The sequence below is a fragment of the Esox lucius genome, chromosome 10 (assembly GCF_011004845.1).
Source record: "Esox lucius isolate fEsoLuc1 chromosome 10, fEsoLuc1.pri, whole genome shotgun sequence".
In the NCBI taxonomy this organism is placed as follows: Eukaryota; Metazoa; Chordata; class Actinopteri; order Esociformes; family Esocidae; genus Esox; species Esox lucius.
The window spans coordinates 9,743,125-9,763,976 of record NC_047578.1 but is presented as its reverse complement, the minus strand read 5'-3'; the positions used below and the strand labels follow the sequence as shown (position 1 = coordinate 9,763,976).

The following is a 20,852-nucleotide window of genomic DNA, read 5'->3' as shown; positions in this document are numbered from 1 at the left end:
GTGGATGGATTGCAGTAGACTTCACAAGTTTTCAACCCCATCTCAAACTAAAAAGGAATCAACAGATATTTTCCTCTCACTTGTATTAAAATAATGGCACTAATGTATATTTATTTACTAAAAATAAAACAGAAATATTTCCCCGTTATCAAACAATCTTTGTTGCAGCAAATGTCAGAAGTCACATGTTTGAAAACAGTCCGCTTGTGCAAAATAAAATCTTTTTGTGTAAGGCCCCATGTTAATGGCAATGGACCATGGTAAAATTCTTCAGCCAGAGCCACTAAAAACTCTGACCTGAAATAAAAATGTTCTGGTGCAACGGCAACATGTGTGGCAGACAATATGAGTCCCGGTTGAGGGGTGAATGGAACAAAACTTGGGGGAAATTCCCGTTTCAGCAAGACAACGACCCTAAAACTACACTAACGTTCAAAGCTGGTACTCACCTAAAACAAAAATTGCATTTGACCATCTTCTTTGTCATTAAAAATTTTGCACACAAGTCCTGTTTGTGGTATTTTTCAAACAGCACGTCCAGATTAATCACTTCATTTTAGATAAAAAGTTAATGGTGGTTGAATATTCGTTCAAAGACTGTTCTAAGTGACTTCACCTTGTCTCAAAAATCACCACCAATCAAAATCAGTTTCAGGTGGGCAGCAGGGTGTTGGGAGGGGAATGTCTTGTTCTGTTTTAATAGGGTAGAAGTAGTTGTCACTCTAAACCAGTGTTTCCCAATCATGGTCCTGGGACCCCAAGGGGTAGATGTTTTTGCCCTAGCACTCACACCATTCAAATCAATGAATTGATGATCGATTGATTACATCAAGTGTGTAAGCGGTAAAGCAACATTTAAAACAGGTACTGAGTACTGGGGCAAAAATCAAAACATGCACCCCTTTGAGTACCCAGGACCAGGAATCACTGGTCTAAACCAATTAACTTTTGGTATTATTGAAGAAAAAAATAATTATCAGATGGATGATTATGTGACTGGACTGCATCTTCAACAATGTAGCAAATGTAAAAAATGTCAGAAAGAGTCCCCACAACCAATCAGATGAAAAGAACACTAAATTGAAGATGCCTAAACACCAGAATCCCCTTTAACTGCCAAATGCAGTTAAACACTAACCCTGCATTTGGCAGTTAAAAATAACTCTGGTTAAATAAATAAATCTGGTTTCTGTCAACGGAGCCAATCAAGTCATTTGGACCAACTTCACACAACAAAGCAAAAACAGGCAAAGCACACAGACAATTGGTTGTTCACGTAGAACATCTTTAATGTACAAAATAAGAAAAACAAAAACCTGCACTGAGATTCACAAATGTTTCTGAGAAAAAGTGACAAAAAACATTGCTGTACAAACAGTAGGACATGACTGACAGCTGTGTCATTACGGCAATCATCTCCTGGGCCCTCCTCTGCCCCTGCCCCTACCTCTGCCACGCCCTCTTCCTCTGCCCCGACCACGCCCAGCAACTGAAATAATATGGAGGTAAGGGGTTGGAAAAGGATGAGAGAAAGATTAGTTATGAGTCACAAATGCCTCTCACTCATGTCCTAAAGACTTGTTTCAAAGCTCATCGATGGGAGACAGAATCTGTAGTGTTAGGTTAATCTGTAGTGTTAGGTTAATCTGTAGTGAAAATAATCAAGACACTTTCAAATGGGGAGTACTAGTGTGAACATGCAACGTTAATTACAGAACAATAACAGACAAGTATTAAAATATCCAAATGCTTGATTCTCAAAGAGCCAAATAGAAACATTTGGCCTTCAACGTCTAAACGTGACCAGGGGGGAATCCATGTTTTTTTTAATATACATTTTGTTCATATAGGTTGTTTCTCTTCCTGAGCGAAATCTTTGAAAGGGGCCTGTTCCGACCCAGATCTCAAGCCGCTGACCGGCCTCCCCATGTCTCTGCTCTCTGTGTGTGTGTGTACTCACCAGCCTCTCGCTTCTTGGATTTGACCTTGGGTTCTATGTCCACCAGCAGAGTGTCCAGGGGCAGGCTGTCCGGCAGAATGAAGTATCTAATGTTGTTGCCACGGATACTAAGGCTCTCCAGCTGGGTGGGCTCCCGGTTCTTCAGAGTCATTCTCACCGCCTTCAGGTGGGTGTTCATACTCACATCCACACCTGGGACAGGGTCAATCACCACTGTTAGTGTCATTACACAATGTGACAGACCATGCACACTGTTACGGCGCCGCCCTATTCAAAGGTTACTGACAAAGCTTTCCAAAATGTGGTCGTGCACCAGTATTCCCATTATGGTCACTCGATTTGCCTTTGTTTGCTATACGTTTTTTTTGACTGTCATGTTATTCAGCGCAGGACAATATTGGAAGCAACACAAAGTTGGGCTGAAATAAAAGATCACGCACACATTCCACAAGTCATTCGAAATGAAATGGGGTCTAATAAATCTAATTATTTCCTTCCATGAACTTTGAGTCTAGAAATCAATCAGGTTTTGGCAAGTTGTATTTATATTTTTGTTAATTGGAGCAACCAACATCTAAAAAACTAGTAATCACTTCTCACTCAATTGGTCTTATTAGTCACTTATGCCAGTGCAGAATTGCATAATGTGTTGTAAAATGGCTAAATCTTAACTGGCAAAATGTGAAAAATTGCAAGAAGTTAACTACACAATGCAAAACAATTGTGGAAGATGGGCATCTGGGCACGCCAGTCAACGCAGCCCCTTCATGATGAATTCAGACTGTTGTGGGCCCTCTAAGTTGCCTCTCCCAGCCAGAGTCCTGGCTCTCCCTTTGCCATGCCTATACACTGGTCACACAGAAGGTTACACCTAACACCAATGGAGTTGCACCACAATCAATACAAACTGTAGATGGGGCTGCATAATTAATCAAAATTGCAATATTGACATGTACAATATCCAACCTGCCAACTTCCATAGTTTTTCTTGCGGATGATGTAGGTATTTTTGGAGATTACTAAGTCATTTTGTTGAAATACTTGGTTTTTTAATATTAGTTTGAGTTAACACTGCAACCGCCAGCAAATACACCTGCTTCAAGCTAGTGAGTGGCGCCAAGATACTCCCATATACACAACAGCATGGTTATTAAAAGCTTCGGCTTCAACGTTAGTGCCTACAAAAATACTTAATATGGTTGCAAGTATACATCAAGAATTGCAAAATGTTGTCTAACTAGCTATGGCAACAGCAACCAATATAGCAAATGCAGCAAACGCCATTGCATTAAATGAGTAGTTAAACAAACCATAGTTCAATGTTTTGACACAGGCTGTAAGTGAAAACTAAAAACACTAGAACTAAATTATATTCAGTTTAATAGATAGGTATCATAGTCTACATAATCTACACTGTTTACATCATGTTCGAAAATCACAAATCATAATTGCAATATTTGTCAAAGAAATCGTGATAAATCTTTTTTTTGCCATATGTTGCAGCCCTAACTGTAGATCCTTTATCACATAACACTTCATCCAAAATGACATTCTAGTAACCAAAGAATAACCTGCATTTAAACCAGAATGTGTAGCTGTTGATAACATTTAGGTCAACACTAGTAAACAGTGGTTAATTGGCGGTGTAGTAATTGTCAGCTACGGGGGTCTTACCTGTGATTGTTCCATGGACCTGGGTTCCATTTTTCAACTCAATGGTCACAGTTTCATGGCTGAGTTTCATCAAAAATCTACAGGAGAGAAAGCATTATGATATCAAGTAATGTTATACGAATAGTTGCTTATCTTGTTTGTGAGTTAACAGAATTACAGTACACATTTGCTTTCCAGGTTGTCCTCACATAGGCCCTGCAGTAAACAATTCCGACAGACAACGGGGTGTTCGTTAACGTTGCAATATTTTGTTGTCTAAAATGTCCAAAAACAAACGAGAATAACCGACCAGAATATATGAAAGCAAAAATTAACGCAAGAGGAAAACACAATGCAGGTCTATTATTGTTGTAGTAAACCAGATAGGGCCCAGTCTGCACAGTGATCTGTTAGCCAATACCAAATTAGCATTTGGTGGCTAGCAAATAACAACAGCATTCAATACAGAGTAACTGGGCAAAAATATAGTTCTCAGCGGCAGTTAATCCTATTTCTCCGATGATTTTTCGGGACTACATATTTTGTAATTGTTTAAACAAAAGATAGCGAAGTCAGAATGAATAGGATATTGGCACGCATCTTATACATTCATTCAAGCTCAGTTAGCTTCTTCCCGCCTCCGAATTCTACTTCAAAGCCTACACTCCATATCTAAACCCATCCAGCAAGTTAAACCCATATTTTTTGTATATTCATGGACGCATAAGAACTCAGATATGTTCTTTATTATTCTTACCTTACGAGTTTCATGATGGTGATGGATTGCAAAGACAAATCCTCCACCAAAGACAGAAAAATTACAGCGTTCAAGTGAAATCACAGGCCGCCGCTGTTGAATGAAATACGTTTTCGTCGCAGGAACACCAACGTCATACAAAAACGACAGAACCCGGAAATCGCAAAAAGGAATTCACAAAAAGCATTAAAAAAAAGCCCCTCTAGTGGCTGATACCGGTTTATGCAACAAATAAAACAAAATGCCTAACTAAAACAGTATAAACAAAATGCATCAATAAAACAGTAGCAGACCTTTTTTTTTTTAGCTACAATTGGATGGTTTTGTGATGAGGCTGTACAACTCCCTTATTCAAAGCATTATACAGTAGCAAGATAGAAGACAAAAAGCGGTTTACTGTTCTAATTAGATTGGTAACCAGTTTTCAGTAGCAGTAATGCATGTATACAACAAGGCAGGAGAGGGTGTGGTATATGGCCAATATACCAACGCCAAGAGTTGTTCTTAGGTACAACGCACTGTGGAGTGCCTAGACATAGTGCTTAGTTGCAGTATATTGGCAATATATTACAACCACCTCAAAATGCTTTATTGCTGTTATGAACCAGTTACCAAAGCAATTATATCAGTAAAAACTGATGTGATGTCATATTTGTGCAATATGGTCTCATATACCACTATCATCATTCAGGATTTCCAATATACCACTGAGAAAAGGGGTTGTATCCAGGCCCTCCATGTTGCTTTGTGCATAAAAATAACATAACATTGTAGGAGCGTTGTATATTGATTATTACTGGTTACTACATCCCTTGTCCCTTATTGCTTAAGTACATGCCTAAATAACATAAACATTTAAAAGTAAACCTTTTACTGATACTATCATTCCTTGGCCACACATCACATGTTGCTGTCATTTATATGGACTGGGAAGGTATCAAGTATCTTCTAAGAAAGTGTAAATAACATGAAGGTTTATGGTTTCCAGGGTACAGTAATATAAAAATATGATGCATGGGTTAGAAAACATGACACAGCCACTGGCCTTAGAACCTAAAATCAGATAACCCAAAAAATACAAAACAACATTTTTTTTTATTGTGAACAAAGTCGGGCTTAACAATTATCTCAACTTAAAACAGTGATTTTGTACAAAAAAATTAAGACTTTGAATCCAAACTACACGTTCATGTTTTCTATAACCTCAGGGCAAAACAACACATCCTGCTATTAAAGAGAGGATGTAAACTAGAAGTGTTTTGGCCCTCCAGTACCGGAGTTGAACAGCCCTGAAGTAGAGCAACATAGTTCATTAGAATTACAGAAATACGATTTCAGACATTTTATTAAAATCTCTTTCCTTGTATACAGCAGATTCATCTCTCGTACATTGTCTGTCTACCAGTGCATACTGTATCCATCACACCAACACAAGGCCTCCTGTCCCGTACCTAATCAAAGGCTTGGTGCTATAAGGATGACGTGTCTTGGAGTAGAACTTTTCTAAGATCAGTTTAGTCCTACTTTCAGATCATAATTAATCAGATTACATAGACAGGGAGGACTAGAAGCTCGATCTGCTCTCCTACTCAGACATATGGCTTCAGACCACAGCTGCGTCCATGAACCCATCTAAAAAAGAAACCATGTAAACCCCCCACACAAACAAAAGAAAAAGAACAAAAAACACAAAAGTAGTAATAATATTATCTGCATCAACAAAAAGACGATTGTCAATAAAAAGAACTATCGAAAATGAAGGCACACAAATCACCTCAGTTGTGGACAATGTTTCTAAAAATTGACCATGTCACAAACCCTCTTATCCATCTCTCAAGGGTTCTAAACTGGATAACAGTTAAATAAAAACAAACACAAACCTGCCCTGGTGTTACTCTCAGACAGCCGCATACAAGCAGCCTGTCCATCAGTAGTGAAATGGTTATGGAAGATAAAATCACTCATACATTATTGTATTTGAACACACAACATCTGTCATTAAATCAGGCAACTGCATGACCTGAATGGACCTGGGGCACACATACACTTCCTCTGCCCAGCAAGCTACATTTAGTGGACACCCCATGTTTAATGTAGTACGTTTTCTCTAAGTGCTCTCCCTCCCTACGTCTTTCCTAAGCGCTCTATGATAATGCTGTCAATCATTCCCCTACCAACATTTTCTCTTCCATTCTTTTCTCTCTCCCTATATTCTCATCCTCAATCTGTTGTTGGTCATTATCTCAGTTTCCACATCCCTTTCTCTCGCTGTCATCTGTCCCATGTGCTGTCACACCAGGTGAATTTGCTCATCCCACTCTTCAGATGACTGATCATCCACTAGCCAGGGGGCAGAGCTTGGGTCCACTTCAGCGGGGGTGAGGTTGCCATCGCCACAGTTTGCGTGCGAGCGCGTCTCAACTGCATCCTGGGACAGGTCCGACCCACACCCTGTGTCTACATACTCCACACGCTCTTCACCCCCGCGACACTCTAGATCCAGAGTGCTGGGTCTTTTAACCTCCGGGCTATCCCCAGGGCTGTCATGTGCCCCCCGCGCCTCACCCCCTTGGGCCCGCTGTAGCTCAGCTAGCGCTGCTTCGCTGCAACTGGCCTCAGAGTTGGGAGGGCAATCCCTCTTTCGGTCCGTGCCATTTTGGGGTAAAATAGTCGCAGAGTCTTTCTCTGGGGGCGATTCAGTCTCGGAACTAACGGAGGGGATGAGGGCGATGTTCTGTGGACTGTCCTGGGGGTGTGTGTGTTGGATCCAGGCCATAATATTGTCAAGGAGCAGGGCTCCGGCTGTGGCGTCGAGGGGCTCCAGGCAGCCCGGGTCATTGGGTGAGAAGGGATCTCCTGGAGGGACCACTGGAGACAGGAGGTCTGGGTCTGGGGACGACAGCAAGAAGGAGCGGGCACCTGTGGTTGGGTTCTTGGGGGCTAGGGTGTCTGAGGAGGAGTGGGAATGGGTCTGGGGTGTGGCAGAGGAATTCCGGTCTGGGTTGGTTGCAGGGTCAAGGTCAGCGGTGAGAGACTCTAGGTTGAGCGGGTTCAGGCTGTGAAGGTCCGGGACAACGATGGAGGAGCAGGATTGGTGCTGGTTTGGGTCGGGATGTGTAATCTGGGTACGAGAGACGGCCTGATCCGGGTCAGGGTGATGGGGAAGGCTGACCATGGGCTGTGGGTCGGAGGCATAAAGGCCTGTTTGTCTGGAGCTAGAAGAGCCTGTAAGGTCTGGGTGAGGAGGAGTGTCAGTGTAGGGTCTGGGTTGGCAGTGAACAGAGCTGTAGGCGGTGTCGACATCCGGGTGGTCACGGTTTGGGTTTGGACCACAGCTGTGGTCATGCTCTGGAGTGAAGGGAATGTTGATAATGCCGTGGTCCTGGTTACTGTCCCCGGTGCGACCGTAGCTGTATGTATAAGGTGCGGTGTGGTCCAGTTCCAGAATAGCATAGTTGTGATCCTGACCCAGAGTGCAGCTGTGGACAGGGTTGTAGTGGTCTAAGTTATACGGCGTAGTGATATTAGCGTTGTCTAGGGTATATGGGGTGGTGATTTGTCCCAGTCTCATCAGACTTTCTCCGAGCTCTAACAGCTCAGCGTTGAGTGACAGGTTAGGGTCTGGTCTCGGGTGGGGGGCGGAGCCACTGGCCCCCAGAGAAGCACCAACACTTTGGGGGCCCTGAGTGCTACTGAGGCCCCCCGCTCTTTGGCCCGTTACTGGACCTATATCCAAACCCTGTCCAGACCCAAGCCCCGGTCCCTCAAATGCACCGGAGCTCCTCCCCATCCCTCCCCCCATCCCTCCCTCCATCTCTCTCTCCCTCCGTGAGTCCTGCAGTGACAGCTGGATGGCCAGAAGAATGTTGGGGTCGTCCTCATCCAGTGACCTCAGAGGCTGTCTCCTCCCCTCAACTCTCTCCTGAAGGACCTCTGTAACGCATTATTACACAAACAACATGGGGTCAAAGGTCAGAAAAATACAGGATATACTGGTACACTGTGTGTGTGTGTGTGTGTGTGTACGTACCTGTATTCTCAGCATTCTGGTTGGTTTCAGGAGTACTGCTGTTGCTTCTCAAATTATGTAAACTCAGCATGTCTCCTCTACGGCGCGGCCTGTGTCTCCGCCGGTTCTGGAAATCGGCATACTCCTGTAGGTGGGACATAACACAGGTCAAGTCGCGTGGATGTTGAGACAAGGGAGGGCATGACGGTCACATATGGACCTGTGGCAAAAATGTCACAGAGGATGATTGTCTCTGGTGTAGCGTGGTTACCTCAGGAGAGGTGAATCCTAGGTACTCCCAGTCCCATGAGCCAGCGGGGAAACTGAAAGACATTCAATATAGAGTTTGGTTTTTTACGCAATGGTCAGCTCAGTTTTATCTACTGGTTCACTGTGCCCTCAAAATACATTTTGTGTTCATTTCTATATGCTAATTTCTATCTTTTGGCCCCCCCTCTGTCTCCCCATCTCTCTCCCTGATCTCCAACCTACCTCCTTCTAGGTACTTCAGGTGAGTCATTAGGGGCCACTCCTCTAGCCACGGAGGCCAGAAACTCCTCCCTCTTCTGTTGTACCAGACAGGCGGCACTGATGATCTTGTGACACGGCGTACGCAGGTAAGGACGGTTCACCTTCTGTGCCAAGTCCTCCACCGCCATCTCAAGATCAGTCTGAGAGAGAAAGAAGAAAAGAAAAGGGGGGGAGAGAAAGACAGAGGTCAAGAAAAGTTCAGAGAGTACAGGCGAAAAGGGCAGTTAAAGACCATGTCCCACCGTCTGTTACGAACCCACCTGCATGAGCTCAAATATCTCCTTCTGTGTACTGTGAGGCTGGAGGAAGAAGCCATAAGGGTATGAACACTTCAGCACACGACGCGTCTTCAACAACTCACACACACCATCTTCTATGAACCGGGTGTCTGGAGGGGAGCCTTCACCTAAACACACACGCAGAGCTCTTAGATACCTCCCTACATACAGGCAAGACACAAGGTAGAGTTAGGTCGGCTCGAGACTCACATCCAATAAAGGCTCTACTCAGCTGTTCCATCTTCTCTTTGGCGGTTTTCAACAGTCTCTGTTCTAACTACATGGGGAGGGAACAGGGTGGGTAGAGACAGTGATGGGGGGGTTGGAAAACATCCCTGTTAGACAGCCATGTACAATATAAGAACAGTGGGTGTTTTGTTACCTTGTAGCTGTGTTCATGGTTCTTGTAGCGGGTGTAGTAGTGCATGAAACGGTCCAGCTCCTGGAAACTCCTGTGCTTCTTTTCCGCCTGCAAAACAAACACTGCTGTTTAATATTTACAGTGGGATCGGTGTTTGCAGTGCTAGTGTGTGTATGAACGTGTGTGTGTGCGAATCCCTCTCCAGTTATCTCATTGGACTGTGTGTGTGTGTGTGTGTGTGTGAACACATCACCAGTCATTTCCTTGGACTGTGTGTGTGTGAATACCTCACCAGTCATCTCCTTGGACTGTGTGTGTGTGTGAGAATACCTTGCCAGTAATTTCCTTGGATTGTGTGTGTGTGTGAATACCTCATCAGTCATCTCCTTGGACTGTGTGTGTGTTTGAATACCTCGCCAGTCATCTCCTTGGACTATGTGTGTGTGTGAATACCTCTCCAGTCATCTCCTTGGACTGTGTGTGTGTGTGAGTGAATACCTCTCCAGTTATCTCCTTGGACTGTGTGTGTGTGTGTGTGTGAATACCTCTCCAGTCATCTCCTTGGACTGTGTGTGTGTGTGAGTGTGAATACCTCTCCAGTCATCTCCTTGGACTGTGTGTGTGAGTGAATACCTCTCCAGTTATCTCCTTGGACTGTGTGTGTGTGTGAATACCTCTCCAGTCATCTCCTTGGACTGTGTGTGTGTGTGAATACCTCTCCAGTCATCTCCTTGGACTGCTCCTCCAGCTGAGTTATGACTTCGTAGCGTGTACATCGGTAGTAACCTCCAGTTGAAGAGCTGTGCTTCTTCCACTCTTCAAGACAGATCCAGCAGAAATCATATTTACACTGCAGACAGAGGAACGCCTGTCATTAAACAGCCACTGCGCTGGTGTGTGTGAGTGTGTGTGTGTGTGAGTACCTTGGCACACTGCATGTGGTTGCATCCCTCATTCTTCTGTATGGGGGACTTGCAGTTGGCACAGGGTTTAGAGTTGGTCAGCAACCACAGACAGTTAGCTGCATCCTCATACGCCTCCGATACACCTGCCACTACACACACACACACACATCACGATCACACGCACACCATTATCATACATAATGTTGGTGTGTATGTGTGAGTATGTGTGTGTGTGTGTGTGCTTGTGTGTGTGCTTACACTCTTCTGGCTTCATCTCTGAGACTTTCTGCAGCCACATCCTCCATGTCTGACAGTCACAAGGCTCATGAGCCTCCCCTAGACACTCCCTGAAATGAGACAGAGACACAGAAAGAGAGGGGAGAGGAGAGGAGGGGAGGCAGGGGAGAAATGCAAGGAGATAGAGAGAGAATGTCATTCCATCATTCTCCACTGCTGGGACTTTCCAACCATAAAGGGTGAGGGAGAATGATTACTGAAAGACAGTGAAAATAAGTCTGAAGTGGTGACCATACCAGCCCCAGACCGCCAGTTACGAGTCATTACCGCACTCACATTCCACATGACAGTTGACTGAAAGCAACGTCCTCCAGTTTGGATGTGTTGCTAGTACTTTAACAGCCTCCATCAGCCAGCGACACTGTAGGTCACTAATGGCCTGGTAGTCAGCACTGTAAACGTTACACCTAATGTCCCTGCATGTACTTGTGATATCAATGCAAATGGGTGAAAAAATAGTTTTAGGTTAAAAAAAATATGTTAATAAATACGATGTAACTGAACAGAAAACTACCAGGACCTTGTTTAAATGCCAAACAGAACTTGAAGAGAAAGTGATTTTTAAGGCGCTGATTAATTCAAATAATATACAACCTGACGTAATACATATGTGGACACCAAAAGAGTTTTCAATTTCAACAGTTTTCTAGAAGAAATGGTCCATTATTGAATGAAGGGTACAGGTGCCAGTACTTAAGGCCACAACTGTATTTGGGAGGCTTCAGAGTGGAGTAAATAGAGATACTCAGTCACTTGTCCTCAGCTCCTATTCCTTTAATAGAAGAGCATGAGTTCAATATTCTGTTTTCCCAAAATTGATAAATAAAATGTGCTTGGTACATAATTTAACTACTAAAAAAAGTGTTATAGTGTTTATAGTGTTTGTGTGTTGACCATATAATTATGTACATTGCTTGAACTGGTTACGCTAGCTGCTCTAAAGTTCTATCCATGAGACTAGGCGAGAACATTTGCTGTTGATTTATAGATTGTTCAGGGTTTCACTTAGAATAATAGGGCCTTTTAGCATGTTCATTATTCATAGGCCTGACATTACCTTACATTACGTCTCACCTCTGTGCATTTCTCTCTCTTCTCTTTTATACTCCATTTTGGTAAAATATCAGTGAACTATATGTGGGACATGTTTCTGCGGATGATTTTCCTGTCCTGGCTAATGTCCATTCCAAAATGCCTAACATAAATAACAGATTCATTGTAATGCTGTATATCATGAATGTATTTCTTTAGTTTTTTTAAATATAGATGAGCGCATCACAGGCATGATGAAGGCTGGAGTTGCTGAATGTGTTGTCAATCAGACATTGAAACAATAACGCCCCACTCCTCACTCACTCCTGTAAAAAGCTGGACTGATGGGGCTGGAGAAATAGAGTACAACATGATGATATTAGCAGTTCTAATCTCATTTGGACATCAACCAAACATATTTCTATTTTCACGAATCAATGAAGAATTATAATTCATTTGCAGGTAAATAAAAAACAAAAAAAGGATCCAAGAACTCCAGATGGCCCTGTAATAAGGGAAATTATAGTGAGCCTGGCAGTCATTTACATGACAATTACCGCCTGACAAAATGCCCTGACGGCCACAGCACTGAGCCACAGACTAAAGCATCCACTGACACACCTGGTAGTGTTTGCGTTTGTTTGTGTGCCTATCTGTCTGTCAGTAGGCCTGCATGTGTGTGTGTGTGTGTGTGTGTGTGTACCAGCAGAACAGGTGGCCCTTGCCACAGTCGACCGCAGGGGAGGGCAGCACAGGGAATCCCAGGTCGTTGACCCCTGGACCAGGTCGGGTCAGTCGGACCGCTCTCTCACACTGCACTGCTGGACACCACCGGATGGACGGATTGTTTTCTACGAACGCCTAGTGAGAGAGGAATCCACACACACACACACACACACACACAGGAAAGCCAGCAGGCAGGCACACAGACACATACACACACACACACTTACAGCCTCAGACATTTGAAAGGAGTTTTTTTCCCCCAATTTGTGATTTGGAGGTTGACTACCGTCTCCGTGGATACAAAGTACAAACAGCTTTAAAAACTGTTCAGCAGCGTTACAAAACAGATACTGTAATCATCTTGAATGTTTACATAACATTACAAACAGTGTCGCCATAGTGTTTGGCTTTTATTTTGGTGATAGTTAGTTTAAGTTTACTCAAGACTACATTTTACCATCCCCAAACTTTCTAAGTTATTTTTGAGTGTGGCGGGCATCAACTTAGTAGCCCTGGGAACAACAGAGGAAACACTGGTGTCATGTGTACCTTGATGTCGAACTGCAGGTATCGTTTGTCCATCTCTCGGGAGACAACACTCTCTATAACCTGAACAGGCACCAGCTGGTAACAGTCATAGGCAGGGCAGAAGATGTTATGAGCCTCTCCCTCCTGGATCTTCACATTCAGAAACCTGAAACACCTCACATTCAGTTAAATCGCTCTCCAATCCACAGTCAAGTGAAACGGCTTGCTCCTGCCGTTTCTGTCTTACTGCATTTTCCTGTCACACTCTATCCACAAATGTATTAGTGTGTAGTTCCTAGAATTTCCCTGAGGAGCCGTGTTGTTCAGGTCAATTCTTACCCTTCCCAGCAGGCCCGGCAGAACTCATGGCCACAGGACACGTCAATTGGGTCCTCGAACACTGAGATGGAACAGAGGCAGATTCCACACTGGAGGAAGAGAGACACACAGATTCACTGGAATATGTCTGTGCTTCCAGTGCTTCAATGTTGCAGGCAGCAATGGTTGCATGTCAAAGTAGACGGTCCAGTCAGCTACCAGAAAGCTTTTAACCAAGTGTCGGGCATTTTATTCAATGCTTTGTTCTCAGCTACATATGTGATGTGGTCAGATGTTATAAAGACACACATGATTTAGTTTTGGACGGGAGCCAGGCTGTAGCCTGGATACCAGTACAGTCATCTGTGGACGTGCCGGGCTTAAACATACAACTTGGACAAGGGAGTAATGCGTCATACCGTAGCGAGTCCTTCCTCCCCTGGGGTGAGGCAGCTGTCGGTGGGGGAGGTGAGGGTGAAGGTGAGAGGTGAGCGGGGGGTACGGGGGGAGGGCAGGGTGTCCCAGGCATTGTACCCACTGGGAGGGGGGGTGGGCATTAATACCCCAGAGCGCTGGCAACACCCCTCAGAGTCACTCATCCACGCCTCCAACAGCTTCTCCCTGTCCCAGTCTGCAATGCGGGGATCAGGGTTAGAGCCAGACACACAGGACACACACACCAACGCTAAACAAATATTCACACACATTAAACACACACATGCACACAAAAAAAACCTGTTTTGTACATTTAAAAACCAGTTTTCCCAAACCATAACCATAAATCCCCCGAAGTGAATTCTCGACCTCAGTCCAGTTCCACTGTGTTTTACCAGGGACCGCTTGAGACCTGGGACGCCAAGTGGGCGCAATTAACGATGAAGTGGAACAGAATCCCAGGGTAAGACCCCTAGCCCAAACCTTGAACCTAACCCACAAGCTCCCTGTTCTCATGGAATGACAGGACACTCTGGTGAATTTGTCCCGACAGGAAACGAAAAGATACACACACAAATCCCACCGACCATGTGCTCGGAGCAGAGCCTCGGCGGTGAAGAGAGGAGCCTGTAGCATGTCTGCCGTCTCCACAATCAACATGTCCTTCAGTCTCCTCAGGTCCTGCAGCTTCAGGCCCTCATAGGCCTGGAAAGGGGGGCAGGGTTATTAACGCTTTAAAAAAAAAAGATTTCACAGATTATAAAAAGAGATTAAAACAAGGAAACCAGGCAAGCCTGGTACAGCCGGCCCAGAATTGAAAGAGTTGAAATCTCGAGATTCGAACGCGGGTCGCCCACATGAAAGGCTGTGTTGTTAACCACGACACCACGGAGCTGTACGTACACTGGCTGTCAGCACAGTCTCTTGTCTGTATATCCTGAACAAATCCTCTTTTGCCACTGGCCGTTTTAATAGTTAATTGGTCATTTGTGAATGACATTGATACAGTTAAACTGACTAACGTTTTTTGCTAAGTTCACCTCCACCGCAAATAGCGGCTATGTATTGTGTTTACCACTGGCCATTTTAACAGTGTATTAGCCAGTAATAAGCTTTACCGGTATCTACTAACCCTTACTGGAACAGTCTTAAGAATTGAGCAATTGCTAGCGAGTCTGACAAGCTATTTCATTTCATGGCATAAGAACGTCTCTTTTTCTTTCATGGCAAAGCAACATACTTTTGTCTTTCATTCGTGAATGACATTTATACAGTACTATCAGTGAAGGCGACAATATCAAGTGAAGAATCAAGAGAATCGTGGCATCTACCAGAAATAATTAATAAATGTCGTTGCTGTCAATAGATTCGAACTTGAGAGGCACTGTCTTTAACCACTACACACCTGCATTACACGTTTCAGGAGTCGCTAGAAGCCATTGAGGATTGTGTTAAACTGACTAATGTTTCTTATTACGTTTAACTCCAACATAGCATCTACGAAGTGAATTGCTTTTGCCACTGGTCGTTTTAACAGGTTATTAGCCAGTAATAGGCTTACTAGTATCTACTAACTTCCTATGAATTATCATAAGAATTTAGCAATTGTTAGCGAGGCTGAAGATGAACTATCCCATGCCAGAAACAGCTGCAATATAACCGTATACAGTATAAGGTTAATGTAGATACTAATGGTTATAGCCAGCAAAGTTTTCATCTATACGGAATAATTCATAATGCGTACTTCGCTTTGCCAGCAAGGAGATACGAACCCGGGACCTATAGTTCACAAATCCACTTCTCTAACCACTACGGTATTTAACAAGGGGCAGTCAGACATTCGCTCTTCTTAGCCTGGCTCTGCTAACACGGTTCAGCAAAAAAAAAAAAAAACATCAGTATTCTACACCTTCCTGTGGCTATTATCAGAGACAAACCTAAAAGAGAGTGTGTGTGTGTGTGTGTGTGAAGCTCACCTCTTTACGACGCAATGTACTGCTGGGCGTGTGTGTGTCAGTTTGTGCGTGCTGTGAAAACACCATCATGGCCTCGAGGCGCAGGGCCAGGTGTGTGTGCTGTTGCCGCTCCGCGTGGTCACATGGGGTCAGCTTCTCCTCGTCCTCCACGAACAGGTCCGACCCACTCTGAACCAGCAGCTGACACACAAGCAGGAAGAGGGAAGAGGCGGACAGTTAAAAGATGCGGGAAACAAAAAAAATTATAAATCACATTAACAATGAACATAATTCAGCATTAACAAACATAATCCAGCACAGTCTCTCTGCCTCTCTCTCTCTCTCTCTCTCTCTCTCTCTGCCTCTCTCTCTCTCTCTGCCTCTCTCTCTCTCTCTCTGCCTCTCTCTCTCTCTCTCTCTGCCTCTCTCTCTCTCTCTCTCTCTCTCACCTCCACACAGCTCTTCAGTCCAGCAGCGGCAGCATAATGAAGACAGGTGCTGTTCCTGTTGTCTGCAGCATTGACGTTTGCTCTCTCATACTGTCCTCTGTCCAGCCTGGCCCCTGTCCAGCTCAGGATCATCTAGACACACACACACACACACACACACACACACATCCTTAGTCCCCCTCACACATTCGTTTGTGTGTTTCTGAGAGATTGTGTGTGTGTTTACCTGTAGACAGTCCGCTCTGCGTTGTTCGTCTCTCTGGGGTCTGGCCAGTCTGTGAGACAGCGCCCCCTCTGGCAGCAGAAGGATATGTGCTCCCTGACACAACACATGCAAACACGTCTCATTCTGAACATTGCGCTTGTTGGGGTTCCCCTCCTTATTGAACAGAAATGACCTGGGGGGGGGGGGGGTGACAGGGAGAGAGAGAATAAGAGAGGGAATAGAGACAGATTGTGCACTGTCTTTACAGAAAAGGAAGCATACTTTCATCGGAGGACAGATGTCAGACATTCCAGTTAACTAAGTCCAACTAAAGCTGAGGTTGCAGTCATCAGGTGGTCTAGAGTCTCCATCTCTTCCTCCACCTAAGCCATTTCTCCTCCCCTCATCCCCCTCTCCTCTTCCTCCACCTAAGCCATTTCTCCTCCCCTCATCCCCCTCTCCTCTTTCTCCTCCCCTCATCCCCCTCTCCTCTTCCTCCACCTAAGCCATTTCTCCTCTTCCTCCTCCCCGCTACTTTTCGTCCGCCTCCGTCTTCTCTCCCTGCCCTTTGCTGACTCTGTGAGAAACAGCATTTATCACATTGCAAAAACAGCTTCAGCAATAATCGCATAATGTAAATGACAGGCTGAAACACCAACCGAAGCCCAGCCGGCTGAGTGTACTTCATCAGATGGCTGAAGGAAAGGGTAATTTAGTAGACAGGAAGGCACCGAAAATAGACCCGCAATTACCTAACTGGCCTCTAACAAACACATACATAATTAGCTTTCCTTTTTCCAACTGCTTCCTCTGCCCCCGTGTAATCACCCAGAGATACAACAGAAGAGTGAAGGGCAAAGAAACCACTGGCTCAAAGTCCCCTCCCAGGAGTCAGACGACAAACGCAGATGTCTTCCAACCCTCCTTTCTTCCTCACTCCGTGTGTGTTACCTGAGCAGGCGTGTCATGGCGTGCCGACAGGTGTAGTGGAGGGGCGTGTTGTGTTGGTAGGTCTCTCCGTAGGACGCGTTGGGGTCCAGCCCCTCCCTGAACTGGCTGTTGCCCTCGTACAGTTGCCATGCCAACGCCTCGTCGCCGCTGACTAGAGCCTTCCGGAACTTAGTGGCTGTGTTCCCCATCCCTGCCGTCCAGGCGGGCGTCGCACGGGCGTTAAGCAACAAAATTAATGACCCGTGTTATTCATTATTGATGTACTCCATGTGTGTGGGCTACCTTACACCTATCATAATACAGTACAGCACTTGTAATAATAAATCATATTCAGTTGAACATTCGATGATGATAACGTGTCACCTCCGCTACTCGGTCCTCACCTCCGTTTCCCCTCCTCCTCCTCCTCCTCCTGTCCTCTCAGCACACTATTCAGACATGTCCCACACCCTCACCCTGAAGAGTGACAGGAAGAGATTGTGGTTAATTAGCCATCAGAATTGACTAACTTGCCGATTGACTAAGGAAAAGGTCTGTTATTAATCACCATGTCTACTACATAAAGCATATATCAGGATCCACAGATGCCATCATTTATAAACAGTCTCTGTGCCTCCATTTTCTGCTCCAGTAACTCTGCCGTAGACGATGTGTGTGTGTGTGTGTGTGTGTGTGTCTGTGGGGGGCGGGGGCACTGACAGTTTATAGGTCACACTGTCTGCTCTACTGTCGGATCCACATAGCCTCAGTTTCTTCTAGCACACCCCTGCCTTTCTCTCTTTCTTCCTCTCTTCTCCCTGTTCTTATGTCAACAGCATTGCAGCATCCTGATAAGCAATAATCACTGTCTTATATTGGCAAAGGGTCTCAACTCTAAAAGCCATTGGCTAATGGTGGCATGACGTGTTTATGACACACAGTGCATAAGTGTTCCTAACATTAATAAGACACAGTCTAGTGTTTATAAACGTCTTATAGTGAAGTTAGCCCAAAACAAATATCTAGCACATTTTCAAAGAACGAATGAAATCCTGAAAACCGTACATGTTTATGTGTTTGTGTCAGACTCGAAATAAAGAGTAGTTAGCCAGCTAGAAAACAGCGAGCCTGTCCGACTTGCCTGTATATCGCTGTACAATCTGGTTCACAAACTCGTTCACTTCCTATGTATGTAGCCTGCTAAGTTTGCAAACGTTCGTTGATTTGTTTTGTGCTGTCTGGCTTGCACCAGGCTAGCTAGTATAGACGTACTCTTACCAACTAACTGTAGCTATGACTAACTAAGATAAATAAAACAAAGGTCAACTAAAACGAAGAGCGAACTAGGTAGCTAGCTACACCCGTTCAAGGATCTGGCTGACGTGAATCCCAAGTGTGCAGTCAGCGTATGCCGGTGCAAGCAGAAGGACAGTGCTGTGGTTTCATAAAGCTAGCTACAGAGTCTTTGGGTATTTTCCCCTGAATTCAATATTCCCGAATGTTTATAGCTAGCAAAGTTACCTACATAGCTAGATGCATAACTAGAACTGTCTAAATAGCTGAATGATACAGCTGAGAAAGCATCGACTAGCTGCTACTAGCTAGCCGATGTTAGCTAACGTACCTAGCTAACAACCATAATTGCCATAGCTAGCTATATATCATCTATATATCAATCAGTACTTACACCATCGATTCACTTGGTCACCAATCGTACATCCAAACGTTCACATCGGTAGAATACCGCTATTTCATAATTTTTCTCCTCGACTCTTCACCATCCTTCCTTTCTTCCATTTCATTCGCTCCAATCTCAGTTCTTCTGAGTGATGATGGTAATGATGCGCTGCTGATTCTGTTGATGGTTTTGGTGCTGCCAGGAAGAGATGCATCATAAGCATGCGCAGCACAAGTTGTCACTGGTCACTGACAACTTAAACATGATTGTATGTCAAAATCTGGATGCTAGTGGTTTTCTGTCTCTAATGTTTTCGGAAAACAATTATGAAAATCTCATTCAACTTCATAGCAGACATTAATAATTGCTGGGGAATGGATTTCAGGTTTAATCTTTGCCTGGTATGGCGTTCTTACTGAACTTGTAGGCATGCACTGTGGTTTTGTAGTGTTTGCAGCTTAATTCTCCATAAATTGCAGGGTTTTGGTGGCACATGCAGGAAACCCTACCAACAGAGAATTGCAGTAGTTCACACGTGAGACGACATGTCCCCAGAATGTTCACAATGTCAAAGACAATGTACAGATCAGGTGAGCACAGCGACAGTGTGTAAGCTTGGGCAGAGCCTTGGTGACACAAAGGATAGTGTAGCATTGTTATCTTTTAAATAAGCCATGATAAGATACTAAAGGATGAGAGAGAGCCACTTCCTCCCTGTCTTAGCCGAACAGCTCAGCAGAAACATCTTTGTTTAAGGAAACAGTCTTTGTTTCAGGCAACAGCTTTTGTTTTAGGCAACAGCACTGTTGCTTGACAAGAATGCTGCTTCCAGCTGCCACTGAAAAAACTAAGGAGGATTTAGTCCTCACACAAATCAAAGCGAGCCTAGGAGATGTGAAACCACTCCCTTTCTATTCTGGCAGTGATTTAAAATTGCCCCTTAAATTAAGTTGGTCTGTTGGCCAGTCAGCCTACAGAACGTTATGTCAGCAGTAAACAGCTGAACTTGGCTATTGGGAATATAGAAAGTACTTAAAGAAATTGTTCTACCTCACAGGCCACAATACTAGACAACAAAATAAACATGATAATGTACATATCGCTCCTAAGTAGAGCAGATGTAGTCAAGCTATACATGAAGCCTACTCAGAGAGCCTTATAGCCCCAGAACAAGGCCCAGCCCAGCCCTCATTCATGCCCCTAAAGGTCAGAAAGCCCCTAGATGACTATTCCACTCTCAACCTGGTCTATCTTTGTCCACATCCGCCAAGACAGTTGATTTCCCCCACCTTATGCTCCTCCCAGTGGCAGCCACATAGCGTTCCATACACTGCTCACGTGTTTGTTTTTTAACTTTGGAACACCAAAAGAATCAATGGAATGCTCTACGGAACAATTTAGGACACATTACCAACCGTTTGTCCTAAATTGTGTCAATACAAATAAGGACTTCTCTCTCACTGATACCTCTGCTGCACTGAATCCAGACTATTTAACTCCCAACATTGTGACTGCACTGGAACTACAGAGCCTTTAACTTCAACAAATTCAAAGGCGGTAGGTGTGTCTTTATGCAAATCAAGGCGTGTGCGGACGTCACCCTGTCTTAATTCAGCTCCGTTGAACTGGAATTCATTTTCATACACCGCAAACCCTTAGATCACTTAGTTATTTTATCTGGAGTTTTACATTTCTCCAAGGGCCTGCATCGCCACAGAACCACAGTTCAGGCCAAATACACTTACACACACAAAATCTCAATTCTACAGAGACTATAATGGGAGATTTCAACCTCAAAAGCTTAATTAAACAAGATCTTCCCAAAGGCGACTGGTAAAATGTTCT

At 44.4% G+C, this 20,852-nt stretch overlaps 2 protein-coding genes across 3 annotated transcripts; both read right to left on the bottom strand.

Moving 5' to 3' along the window:
• Positions 1–1,263: 1,263 nt before the first annotated feature.
• On the bottom strand, positions 1,264–4,499 carry snrpd1 (small nuclear ribonucleoprotein D1 polypeptide). Its single transcript, XM_010873309.4, has 4 exons — positions 4,371–4,499; positions 3,635–3,711; positions 1,961–2,152; positions 1,264–1,489 (listed from the first exon to the last, which is right to left on the bottom strand). Exons 1-4 carry the CDS (start codon positions 4,382–4,384, stop codon positions 1,413–1,415), a joined length of 360 nt encoding a protein of 119 aa, XP_010871611.1. The 5' UTR covers positions 4,385–4,499; the 3' UTR covers positions 1,264–1,412.
• A 947-nt stretch (positions 4,500–5,446) lies between these two features.
• On the bottom strand, positions 5,447–19,187 carry LOC105012452 (ankyrin repeat and IBR domain-containing protein 1). 2 transcript variants are annotated; one of them, XM_034294788.1, is made up of 21 exons: positions 19,017–19,187; positions 17,734–17,806; positions 17,351–17,540; positions 16,421–16,592; positions 16,195–16,326; positions 15,767–15,946; positions 14,363–14,495; positions 13,775–13,986; positions 13,377–13,465; positions 13,059–13,203; positions 12,487–12,644; positions 10,713–10,801; positions 10,473–10,603; positions 10,265–10,399; positions 9,571–9,657; positions 9,399–9,465; positions 9,171–9,316; positions 8,872–9,050; positions 8,651–8,702; positions 8,401–8,524; positions 5,447–8,303 (listed from the first exon to the last, which is right to left on the bottom strand). In XM_034294788.1, the coding sequence occupies exons 3-21, from the start codon at positions 17,536–17,538 to the stop codon at positions 6,661–6,663; spliced, it is 4,062 nt and encodes a 1,353-aa protein (XP_034150679.1). In that variant the 5' UTR covers positions 17,539–17,540; positions 17,734–17,806; positions 19,017–19,187; the 3' UTR covers positions 5,447–6,660. The 2 variants fall into 2 exon arrangements, with proteins under 2 accessions (XP_034150679.1, XP_010871610.2); XM_010873308.4 differs by having other exon boundaries at positions 14,378–14,495.
• Positions 19,188–20,852: the final 1,665 nt, after the last annotated feature.

What these genes read in the sequence shown, in the direction of transcription:
- snrpd1 (XM_010873309.4), bottom strand. An exon ending in GGTCCATGGAACAATCACAG is followed by an intron (nt 2,153 to 3,634) that starts GTAAGACCCCCG and finishes ACCCTGTCCCAG; the next exon opens with GTGTGGATGTGAGTATGAAC. An exon ending in ATCCAAGAAGCGAGAGGCTG is followed by an intron (nt 1,490 to 1,960) that starts GTGAGTACACAC and finishes ATATTATTTCAG; the next exon opens with TTGCTGGGCGTGGTCGGGGC.
- LOC105012452 (XM_034294788.1), bottom strand. Translation starts at nt 17,538, where the DNA reads ATGGGGAACACAGCCACTAAGTTCCGGAAGGCTCTAGTCAGCGGCGAC. An exon ending in GCAGAGCGGACTGTCTACAG is followed by an intron (nt 16,327 to 16,420) that starts GTAAACACACAC and finishes GTGTGTGTCTAG; the next exon opens with ATGATCCTGAGCTGGACAGG. An exon ending in AAGGGCCACCTGTTCTGCTG is followed by an intron (nt 10,802 to 12,486) that starts GTACACACACAC and finishes GTCTCATTTCAG; the next exon opens with GGAGTGTCTAGGGGAGGCTC.